The 13,070-nt window shown below is 36.3% G+C and overlaps 1 protein-coding gene across 1 annotated transcript in view; it reads left to right on the top strand.

Annotated features, from left to right (window-relative positions):
* Megf8 (multiple EGF like domains 8) overlaps positions 1 to 13,070 on the top strand; it is a 155,389-nt gene that overhangs the window by 110,347 nt on the left and 31,972 nt on the right. The window contains exons 29-30 of the mRNA XM_081740937.1: positions 8,208 to 8,347; positions 10,525 to 10,631. Of these exons, the coding sequence (XP_081597063.1) occupies positions 8,208 to 8,347; positions 10,525 to 10,631 (247 nt within the window). The remainder of the gene's footprint in view (positions 1 to 8,207; positions 8,348 to 10,524; positions 10,632 to 13,070) is intronic.

The following is a 13,070-nucleotide window of genomic DNA, read 5'->3' as shown; positions in this document are numbered from 1 at the left end:
AAGCATTTTCGTAGATACGGAAAATACATACTCACAGCTCTGTGGTGCGCATTCGTGGCCAAGTGACTAACACGCTTGTTTTTTCTTTTCGCTTGGTTCTAGGTTCTATTCTCAGTGGGGCTATTTGCCTCTGATAAAAGCCTGACTGTTGGTTTAGACCCCTCTTTAAGCAGTAGATTCTGTCTCATATAGCCTCGATGTTGGAAAAGAATGCAGAATTTCAGTAATCAATAACTACCGCTTCGTGTTTACATACAGAATTGTTCCAGATATTGTTTACGATGCCATTTTTCAAAGGACAGGTAAAATTGTGAAAGTGCGCTTAATTCAACACACTAAGAGCCGAAGAAATTGTTGAAACACTACAGTAACTTTCCAGTAGCTGTCCCAATCTTCATAGAAGATGCTATGATTGACATCGTATATACAATCTATGTATGTTGTTAATTATATTTCGTCTCATCAACAATCTTGAAAAATACTTTGTGTTGAATTATCCATCTTTGGTTAAAAATTCCAATATGTAACATAATAACTAACCTGTAATCTGCCGAAATATTTATTATTCTTCTAATATTAAAGACCTAAATAATATATCTTTCCAAGTTACTGCTGATTTATGTAACACTTAACATCATTTAAAGAAAGAAAGAAAAAAAAAGTGCAGTAAAATTTGGATATGTATTTCTAACTGCTACAAAACTTCTAAAAGGAAAACGAAAAGGATTTGAATACACATAGGCTTAATACAGCATGCGGTTGCAGAAGTAATATAGAAAATATTTATTATTATTAAGTATTCTAACTCTCGGCAGGTCCTGAGACTACTGTTTTTTTTTTTTTCCCTTCCTTTCTGTTTCTTGTCTGGAATGTTCCTTCCATGCTTCTCGATTTTCAACTTCCTCTTTTAATTCCCAATATTTTCTTCTACTTTTCAGATCATCAGCTAGTTGTGTTCTTTTTCTTCGTACTCCTTGTTTTCCTTCCATCTTTTCCTCTATGGCGTTAAGAAGAAAATTTCTTTGCAAGATATGTCCAATCCAGTTGATCTTCCTGCGAAGGATATTAGCCAAAAGCGTCCTCTTCTCTCGTACTCGTTTTAGAACATTTTCATTTGTTATTCTCTCCGTCCATTTTATCTTCTGCACCTTCCTCCAACATAACATCTCGAAGCTTTCTAAACATTTCTTCTCTAACTTCGTAATGTCCAAGTCTCCAAACTGTACGGTTGACTCCATACATAGCACTTGACCAATTCTTTCTTAGTTGAATGTTAAGTCTGCTAGTTAAGAATTATATTTTCTTGTTTGAATGCCTCTTTGGCTACGGCAATTCTTGACATGACCTCTATAGTGCAGTATGATGGAAGCATTAATAGAAGTTGTAGGTTTCAAGGTTTTGAGGGCAAATCATTAATAATGTGAGATGCGAATGACATCATTATTATAGCTAAAACCGACGAAGTACTACAGGAAATGATAGATAAAATACTGGGAAACAGTATAGAATGGAAATAAACATCGAAAGTCATGAGAATATCCCGTGGAAACACGCCCTTACGGATTAGGGTAGAACAAAGAGAACTGGAAGAAATGGATCCTTTCAGAAAAATATTTAACCAGTTATGAAAACTGTTTCATCAAGCGTACAACTCGTAACCTTTTTATTAATTTATTATTATTATTATTATTACGATATCAATTGTAATTGTAATAAAATATACACTATTTACATTGATAACAAAGAAATACGTAAGTCTTAGGTTGAAGGAGTATTGGAGACGCGAAAAGTGATGGAGAAGTTTCAGGTTGGTCTCACAATATCAAGATGTTAAGTTATTGTATGAAATCATTAATAATTTTGGATTGTAGATTGTTCAGGCCTTTATACATATATAAAAGATAGTTTAATAAGTCATGTTTCTGGTTTGTTGAGGAGAAGAAAGAGAACACACATGGTTGTGTAGACGGTGGATAACCATGAGGCGTCTTACATGATCATGGGTACGGTTAGAGACATTTTGCTGTAAATAGTATATTTACAGCTCCTACAGTTTAATTTTATTTACTGTGCACCCTTATACAATTTCATGTGTGCTGTTTCTTGTATTCTTTCACCACACCTTTAAAAGAGGGTTGCACAAAGACCAGATATAACAGGATTAATTTTATGTAGACACACGGAGTGATGAGTACATGCATCCGTTGTTTAATTTTGTCAAGATTTGACTTAATGATTTACATATTTAGTTAATGAAAATCTGAAGAGAATTTCAGTTAAGATGGCTGGTATCTTAAGTAAAATCAAGAGATTTCTTACAGCGAAAGAAAACTCATCGGACAATATTATGCACTTTCAATCCTTGACAGTCCACTTTTCGTCTTCTCGGCACACTTTTCTTCACGTTAAAGTGTTGTTGGCGGTGATCAACGTTTGTAAATACCAACCTAACCGTGAATGTTGAGAGTATGCAATTCGCGCCGGGCCGTTATTATCGCAATAGGCTGTCCAAGTGCTGACTGAATTCCTGTTACTTTTCCCTCACTCTCTCTACAGTCCAGCGATCCGTGTCACTAAGCCTAGAACGTTCACCTCTGGTGCGAAGAGTCCCTAGTTGTATCACTGATCGTGCGAGTTTGTGGTGGACAACATCGTATCAATATTTTTTCAGGAGTTCTCCCATGTTCTAATACCACCAATTATTTCATAATCATTCAGTTTCTTTAACGGGCTCCGCGTAGCATAGTCGCTAACGCTTTCGCCATTGGTGCGAGCGGTCCTGAGTTCGATTCCAGTGTGACGATCGTAAAAATGTAAAAGCTTTTTCAGGCGAGCCATCCTGAGTGAGGTTTTCCTCGTTTTCCCTCATATCCACCAGGCAGATGCCGTGGTGGTACCTAAAATATAGGCTCCAGGCCGCTTTCTTCCTTCCCTTTCCTTGGATAGTGTGATCACTGAGGGACGTCATCTCTCATACGTGACGGGCTAATATAACTATAGATTCCGGAAGCTTAGAAATCTAATTCCTAATCCGAATCCTAATCCTTTAGCGTAAAGGATATAACCGTAGGGTGTAACAGTAGAAATTTCATTTCATTCTGTCATTAAGGCTTCTATTTCGTCCAGTTTTACTAGTGGTGTTCTGTAGGTCATCATCACCTAAGGCACTGTTCCTCGTGATATTGTAAAAGTAGTTCTCTTTAGATACATTTGCGTCAACTAACCGCTCACCCACAATTTGGGCTCTTTAAAATTCACAGAATTCTCATAGTTTACAGTATTACCTTCATGTTACGCTTCTGTTAACCGCGTTTGAAGTAGTGGAGACAATCACTTAACACACAACCAGCAATTATATGTATCTGTAGCATTTTCCAGAAATGGGCCATTTCATGGTACTTGTCGATTGTGGTTTTGTATGAACGATCTTTTAGTAGTAGTTAATGAAATAAGAAAGAACATCAGTGGAAGGTATTGGAACACCGCAATTTAGAATTTAAACATTAAAGGTTATTTTTATACTTATATTAGCTGAAATACCCGTTCTTCGCATGGAGGCTGTATCTGGAAGTCAACGCCGGTGGGAGTATCACCATTCGGTACCTCCCCCCCCCCGCAGGTGAATCCCGGCCCGCATTCAATGGTAGCTGAATTTTAAAGTTTCCGCTAATAGAAGTGTTACTGCTGATGTCAGTGACAGCGAAAACTATGAATTTGACACTAATATCAGCCATTTTGGATTATTTTTACATGTCTCGGTATCTTTCCCACTCCGCCCCCTTCGTTGACCTCCAGCCCGCAGCCGAATGGGGTGATTTTGGAAGTTAATGCGATCAGAGTTTCGCCATTGATCTCAGCGACCGCGAACACTATTAATTCGACACTAATATCGGTAATTTTCTACTACGTTTACGTGTCCTGGTAAGCGCCCTTTTCCCCGAGACGCCCCTGGTTCGAAATTAGTCTGGGACCTGGAGCAAGGTACCCATGAGCCAAATTTGGTAACTCTCGGTCCACTCGTCTGGTCCCCACAAACAGACAGACAGACCCAGAGACAAAAATATTTTATTTATATTAGATTAGATAATTATATATAACATGTCAGCTCAGTTCCAAATAGTGTAACAGGTTGCATTTTCAAATGCACTGATACAGTTTGTAGTGTTTTAATATTGCTGATTTTCGATGTTCTATATACGATAGTATTCTATATACTATGAGAAAGTCTTTACAATATCCTGTTTTTCAAAAAATTATTTGATCTTTAGATTAAATTCTCGTAACTAACTTCCATATCAACTCCATGAAAAAAATGAAAGTTAAGTATATTTTACTTTTTGACATCGCCGATTATTAGCAAACTGTCCTTTTGGGGGGAGATGCTACATTATGTACGTTGGGAGTGGAACGGTGCTAATGTGTTTTGGAATACAGTTTGTGCAGAGTATGAAACGTAAAATACCAATCCTATTACACTTTTTACTCGTCAGGTCTAAGGTGCACTTTATAAAGAACACCTTTTAGATGTTTCTTGTCAATAGGAATGTTAACTAGTAAATCATATCTACTGAAGATCGTATGCACTAGCTCATTGTTCTTCCTTGAGAAGATGCACAGCCATGTTCAGTGATTTTCTCAGTTCCATGCCACTACGTGACTATTGACGTACATGGAACTGATAGTATGGCATGGAGTGGACAAACCTTATTTTGATCAGTTAAAGATACTTTTTATTGAATGAATTGATTTGTAATGAATCATTTCGCATTTAGGAGAACCCATTTCAACGAATATAAGCTACCATTTTTGCATTTTTCATTATATGTCAGGACAACATTGATTTTGTTGGTAAATTACTAACGTTACTCGCCTTTTAGGTTAGGGGCCGCAAGTTCGAATCCAACTCCGAACATCCTAATCTCGTAGTTCGGGTCCACGTTAAACTGTAGGTCCCGACCTTATTATCTTTGAGCTTATTTAGGACTTATCAAGAGAAAAGAGGTAATAATAGCATTGACAGTCTGATCTTGATATAAACGAAGTTCCACTTCGAGATGCTCATCACGGTCAACTAATATCCGAACCTAGTGTTTGTAAGTCTGAACCAAATGTATGCTCTCATGATACTAGTAAATATAATTGTTCAAAAAGTGATAGTGATCTTTCTTTTAGCAGAATGAGAAAGAAAACAGGAAGGAAAAAATAAGACGCAACAGAAAATGAGCATCAGGAATATTAAAAAACGAAAAGAAAGTAAACCACGAAGAAAATGACACTAGGAAATTCAAATATTTTAGATAGCTGAAAAGGCAACAATAAATTAAAAATTCTCCTCAAACGAACGTAAAAAATAATAAAAGATCTAAGATTGCCTACAAAGGGAAAAAAAAGAATTTAGAGTTCAATGAAGTTCTTATTACACAAATGAAAGCAAACGTCGCAGTAGTGAGAAAGAAGAAAAAACGAAAGAAATCTGTTTTGAGAGCATGTAGGATAAATTATAAAAAAACTATAGATGTTTGAAAACGATGAGCGCAAACATCAATTTTAAAGTTTATAAAACTTCACACATAGACCACCAAGAAAATTATGGGATTTAGAGGAGATTAAAAAGGACGTGAAAATATTTCTTAATGTTGATTTACGTAGTACAGTGCCTTCGGGTAAAGGACACAATGACAAGTGATGGATGTAACTTATGTCACATCAAATTCATGAGGAAGAACAAAGACAAGAATTTGTAATTGCTCGGACATGTTTTTTTCTCAGAAAATCAGTTCAAAATTCCCCGTTTCTGAAGAATGCCCCTAGAGATGGGTGTATATATAATTAGCTTGCGTGTGAATTTCGTGAATAATATCTGTTGATCCTTGTAAATAATATCGGCTCTTGCTGGAACCTTTTTAAGTATCATCTACGGCTGCAAACTTCAATTTATTTATTTCTAATGTTGTTGCCCTGTAAAAATGATAGAAACACAGAATCATCTGAAAATTTCTGTTAATCGTTTTGAATAATAACGGTCCTCGTTGGATCCTTTTTCGGCACCTGCTGCTACTGCAAACCTGAATTTATTTAATTTCTAATCGTCGTTCTGTAAAAATTATAGTAACGAAGAGTCATCTGAGAAATTTTGTGAAATGTGATTATTGATAGATCTATGAAAAGAGTACTATTTATTACTATTACGTATATCATTACAGTAAGCCGGAGTCGGGTTGGATTGTCAGTCTAGTTGTGCATTTTTCACTCTATATATTATTAAATTCATACCTATAGAGAAATTAATGTAATATAAAATCCGTTATTTCCTACATTTGTTGTATACACTCTGTAAAGAAAAAATAGCGACACAGCAATTCTCAAGCTAACTTACACAGAAAAACATAGTTGCAGCCCGTTAGAAGAGGAATAGAAAGAAATGAAGAGTGGGATAGTTTATTAGCGTTATCTGTGACACCTGTGGTGTAAGATAAATTGAGTCAGCTAGGTTGAGTCAACTAAGTCTCAACTAAGACATCGCTTGTCAATTGTTTGTGTACCAGTAATATTTTCGATAGATGGCACTGAGTGCGTCTCGTAAATTATTGTAGTGAGAATAAGGATATGGAGGATGAGGTAAATGGCATTTTGTGGTTGTTCTTCGCTTTCTCATTGTTTGAACAGTGTCAAGTGGCAAAATTGTTGTTGTGCAGCGTTGTTTGTGTGTGATATTGTTGCTACATGTAGACTGTAAGCAAAAAAGATTGGTAAGAAATGTGACTTGTTGCCATGTAAACAAGACATAATTCTTGCTTTGCGCAGCTAAGGCAAATCTCTAAAGAAATATATGAAATACTGAAAATCCATCATTCTACGGCAGGAAGAGTAATTCACAAGTGGAGATAGCATAACAAATCGTCCCTTCGTCAACAGTGTGAAAAAAAGAAAGCATCATCCAGAGCAGGTTGCTAAATGAAATCAATAGCACCGCAGATTTAAGGAGTGATTTCCCCAAAAATCGCTTCTGTAGTTTGACATGATTTTGGAACTGCAGTTACTCGTACAACTGTATTGTCTTGACTCAATGAAGAGAATATTACAAAGAAGAAACCGCGTATAAAGTCCAAACTGACAAAACACAGTGGATTTCAACATGTAGTTTTGTGAGTTGATATGAAACTTGGACTTATGACAACTGAAAGCACGTCGTTTTCTTCGTTGAAAAGAAGTTTAGCATAGTGAGATCGATGGTAATGTGAAGTTGTGGATACAAACAAGCAAGGAACTTGACAAGGAATTTGTTTAAGAGATGCAAATATTCAGTTACTGAGTAATGGAATGGGCATGGTTCGCCGTTAAAGACGCCAGAACGACGGATATATGTGAAGGATCGTTTGATGCACGAAAATATCTTCAAATTCTGTACGAAAAGTTCTTACAACAGCTAATGATGACTTTTCTGTAGAAACTTTGGACTACTTCCTTCTCCAGGACAATAATGCTTCATGTCACCGAGCGAAAATCGTTAATACGTGGTTCAAGAATATGACTATTTAGACTCTTGTGGCCTACAAACTCATCCGACATGAATCCAGTTGAAAATTTGTGGACCAATATGAGTAGAAGATTCAATAGACAACTATCTCAAATAGAATGGAATTCAAGGAACAGATAATCCGGGTGTTATTCCGTGATATCGAGGTTGCATCTTGCAATAACTTTGTTACCAAAAAGCTCCGATAATTCGCTGTACTGCGGCAAGCTCATGGTGCACATACAAAATACTAGTTTGGTGTATCGTACTTCCCGATGTTTGCACACAATATGTCTTACCCTTAAGGAATTCCATTTCTTGTTTTCTGCTATTATTGTTGATCTTTCCTATTTTATATATAACCCTTCCTATAAACGATTTTGCTCAAAACACACATAGCTACTTATATGGATACGCATATAAATTCATTAAATTCATGTCAAAAGCCTGAAACTCTGGCGCTAGTATTAATAATGAACTGCTCATTAGGAATATGCATTGTAATATTATCAAGAATTCGTGTAAAAGTTCGTATTGATTAAAGTATGTTGCGAAAACCATTTCCGAGCAAGTGTCGCTGTTTTTTCTTTACAGAGTGTAGGATATAATTTTTATAAATTTATTTGTAGTTCTGAAGCAGCATTATTATTGTTGCCTACATTTACCATGATACTTTTTACGTATTTTACAGTGTATTTCTCCAAGCTATCAACCTCTACACTGTGCAGGAGACGTATGTGGTTTGGTGTTGCAAGGATCGCCAGAACAATGTCCTCCAACGTGTTCAGTTTATCAGCAATGTTCCCTTTGTTTGAAACATACCAATTGTGGGTAAGTACGAAAAGTATCTAGTTAAAGCCTTTCGAAAGTTCTATCTATTTCGCAGGTCAAGAACTGCCCATTTGCGTTGTAAGGGAACATGGAAAATGTACATATATATAAATCAATATGACTAAATGTAACATAGAAGAAAAAACTAATATAAACACAGGAGATTAGAAATATTGAGTCATAAGTATCAGATCTATTTGAACATTTGTTTGGTAACAAACATAATCGTAATGACATAAAGTACTAATTAATTAAAAACCGCAAATTCAGAAAATCACATAAAATGTATTATATTAAAATCCATAATTCAGCTGTAATTATTGATCAATATAATTTAAAGTACTTTAAGGCGTTCAGACAAGTTTAATAATAATAATAATAATAATAAATGTAATTGTAAGTTTTAATGGAAAGTGTAAACTTTCTATATACTTACCTACCTACCTACCTACCAACCAACCAATCAACCAACCAAAAACAAAAGTAGAACTAACAAATGATTACTTGAACATTTTCGTAAACATAAGACCCAGTGCAAAGCACATCAATTTGATAAAACACCCAGGTGAGCGCCTTAAAGTGAGCGTTACATATTGCAAGGATCCATACATCCTTACATACTATAAGCCACATGTTTTCACTATAAACATGTGTTTTTTACGAGTATAAGCAGTGGCAGACGACAGGAAAAACTGCACCTTCCAGGAAGAAGCGAAAGCCACAAAGAAATCTAACTCTCTTCTTCAGACCCTCCCTCCAAAAGGACAGCTATATAAGCTAGCGACGGGACCAAGAAGTTATCAGTGCCAGTGCTGATTATTCACCTACAAATCTCTTCTCCCGAGGGCACCATGTGTTACGGAGATATTCTTTAATCCCGGGGCTCCTATGAGCTACGGAGTGTACCTACTTTGAATACCTACTCCTGGAGTGCTATGAGCTACGGAATATAACCTATCCCGTCTGAGGCCACAAAGACAACGTTTTTCTTCTTTTCTACATCTTTCTACATTAGGAAAATTTATAAGCATTAAGCAACTGGAAACACAGGAACTGTTCTAAGAAGTTGCAAAAATCCAAAACTAACTGCTTAAGACTGTCATAGAATCTGCCTCTAAAAAATCGCCGGCGAACAACAAAAGATATATAAGTACAATCTTGAGAACTTCCGCGATAGACGTTTCTGAACAAACGGTCAGAAAAAATAATAATAATAATTAAAGAAATAACTCCGCGAAAATTATTTAAGAGCGAAGATCCCAAAGAAGAAACCTTACATTAACCAAAAGTAGAGACAAAAAGCGTAAAGTGGGCTTTAGCAAACATGAAGTGGACCCAAGAAGATTGAGGTAAAGTCATTTGGAGCGATGAAACTAAGATTTGTATCATTGAAAATGATGGCATCAGATTTTTGCTTCACATATTATTTGAGTGCACCGCTACTACTGTGAGCATTTTGTCAACGTAATGATGGAGGGCAAGACGTGGTGTTGGTCGGCCAGCAGTACTAATGCAAAAAAATACCAAGAAAATGTCTGAGACTTAAATATAGTACCCATTATTCATGGTTTATTTGGGGGTTCGGGGTGTTCAGCGGCACATCTTTTAGTAGGACGTCGCGAATGTTACTCCTCCCGAATCAATCAGAAATGGTTCAGGAACCATCATATTACTGGTTTGCCTTGGCCTGGGAACTGTCCTAATCTCAGTTAGATTGAGAACTTGTGATCAAGGCTGAAAGATTTAGTGTCCAGTCAAAATCTCAGCAACAAAGAGGAGCTGTCAGAGGTCATCGTCCAGTTGTGGTTTAAAGTGATAACATCAGAAGATCTTCAATATTCGGTAAACTCAACGCCACAAAGAACCGAGGCACTAATCAGATCCAACAAAATATTAACGCAAAGCTGCAACAGTAATCCATATAAATTTGTGTCTAAGTTTATATCTTTTTTATGTGCTGTTTTGTTAAATAGTTAACCCGAAATTTTGTTTGTTTTACTAAGTACTGTAGTTAACCTGAAAAAGTTTGTTCATTGTTTGAAGGCTGTGAACAAAACATTTGTCTAGTTTTCATGAAAATTTGACTTCAGTAAAGAGAAACATTTCAGTTAAAATCAACAGCTGAATCCGTTATCTTGTTACATTATTCTTGATGTAGTTTTGATGATTTATTTCAGGTGGTGTGCCCAAGACAAGAGCAATAGCACAGGGAGAGGAGTGTGTATTGAAGGATCTCTTGATGGACCTAATAATGCAACTTGTGACACTGTTCTGAGTAGATCCGGTGAGTTGAATTCCCGACTTAATTATTAAATCAAAATTCACAAGCGTATATCTCAAAAAAGCTTGTGTCAAAGTCATTGAGTGTGTTATCAAATGCTTTATCTTTTCACCGAATTTCTATTTTTAATCGTATTACTTCTTTTGTATTATGTTATTAGTAAATGAAACAGCGAGAAAGAATTGAATTCTAGTAGATATATCTCAGAATATTAAAGAATGAGTCAGAAAAAACTTGGCCAGTAACTTTGACCAAAAAAGTAGGCAAAGAAATGACAAGAAGAAAGGTCGTTTTAATACTTTAGTTGACTATAAAGTTTAGAAAAAAAAAAACCATAAAGAACTAATTATGGAAAAATGCTCGTACATTATTTTTAATCCGCTTCATAAGAGTTCGCACATCTTCTTCTGTTATTTGATTGGCAACTGCAGTTCACTTGCGACGAAAAGTTTTCAAGTCAGCCGCCTTCCCTTTTGATGTTTTCAATGTTCTTTTAATGTGGGCTCAATATTTTTCAATTGGGCTAAGTTCAGGACAATTTGGTGGATTTGCCTCTCTTCGAACTTTGACGATACCCTTTTCTTTATGACAATCAGTGGCTGCTTTAGAGTAGTGAGAGGTAGCAAGATCTGACCAAAAGAAAACAGAATTACTGTGTGACATCACGAATGGATACAAGCGTTTTTGTAAACACTCCTTCGTATAAATTTCGCTGTTAACTGTCCCTGTTGTGATGAACGCCTTGCTTTTTTACCGCATGAACAAATAGCTTGGCAAATCAAATATTTTTGGGGATATTTGGATGCCTTCCGTTGTTTAAATTTATCCTGCACATCTCCCCTCTTCAGTGCCACGTAGTACTCCTTTCCGGGAATTTGAGTGAAATCAGCGACACAGTAGGTTTCGTCGTCCATAATGCAACATTCATATTGAGTAAGGTACTGATCATAGAGTTTTCTTGCTCTGGATTTTGCCGTCAGTTGTTGCTTTTCGTCTCGGTTAGGTACCTTTTGCTCTTTGAAAGATCGTAAACCTTTCCTTGCTTTAATTCTGTGCACTGTAGATTAGGACGCTTTGACCACACCAGCAACTACTCTTTCTGATAAATTCGGATTCTGACGCAGCAATGCAGTAACCCTTTTCTCCAGCTTCGGTTGGCTAGTCCCCGGTTTTCTGCCTGAGCCAGTTAAATCTTGTGTGTACTTTTTAATTGCTTTTTGCACAGTAGACTGAGGGTACTTTACAAGTTTGCTTAATTTATTTAAGGACATACCTGGATTTTCGAGGTATTTGTTCACAATTAGTTTTCGTTTTTCTAACTGACTCATCGTTCTTTACCACATCACGCGCACTTCACAACTGACAATCTATTCGTGAGTAAGATCGGCAGTCTGTCCTTGCTTATGCACAGTGCTGCCAATGTTCATCGTATATACTAGAAAATATGGCGGGAGGAAAGCGGCCAAGCTTTATCTGATTAATTCTTTATTGATACGCTTTGAAGAAGATGAAACTGGAAATGCTAAGGTAAGGGAGAATGATCAAAGATGAATAGCCACCACTCATGCACTTCGCTATGTGTATTTATATGAAAATAGTACGAAGCGCTATAATGAACAATGTATGTGACTCTCGCTAAGTACACTTAATGAATATAATAGCGGTGCGGGAGACTCGGGTTCGAATCCCGGTGAAAACCCACGCGGTTCGATTCCACGTTAAGCTGTAGGTCCACATCTCATATAACCTCGAGGCTGAACGAAACGATAAAACTCCAAATCAATCGATCAGCCAACCAATATAATAGGAATGAACAGGAGCGGGACTTATTCCATAAAAGGGTCGTTATCAGATATTGGGAGGGCGTCATACTAGTTCGTCAGTGAAAGTAGTGTTGTGTCATTTATAGAACTTTCGTGCTATAATCATCTCATAATCATACACAATTTTAACTAGACATAATTTTGAAATAATGATTGTGATGTACTCCATAGGATGGCAATCCAAGTAGAGCAAACATTACAATAGATAGTCATTAGTCGAATCTTTCACCCGAGCGTTAACGACGAAACAAGTTATCGCAAAGCAATAGCTTCTTTCACCGCTAACCATACATAAGCAAAAATTTAACTAACAACATTAAACTTACGATTAGGATAAAATTTCAGCATCGTTCAACCTGAAAACCAACTAAACACTTCAAAAATTCAATTATACCAATATATTGCACCACGCACCACAAAGCGAAAGCAAATGTGGCGACGTAACTGTAGGTCGCAGTAACGTCAATGACATTCACAAATTAGTAAGTTATATTTAATATAGCACTATACTTACATACCTTCGAAAATACAAGGTAATATTAAGAACAATATACATATTGTTATATTCAGATGACTAAAATACAGTATAAATGGATGCGTTTATATTACTACATTTTAA

The sequence above is a fragment of the Thermobia domestica genome, chromosome 2 (genome assembly GCF_964235325.1).
Source record: "Thermobia domestica chromosome 2, izTheDome1.hap1.1, whole genome shotgun sequence".
Taxonomy (NCBI): domain Eukaryota; kingdom Metazoa; phylum Arthropoda; class Insecta; order Zygentoma; family Lepismatidae; genus Thermobia; species Thermobia domestica.
Note: the sequence above shows the minus strand (reverse complement) of the source record. Positions and strands in the feature narration are given on the sequence as shown.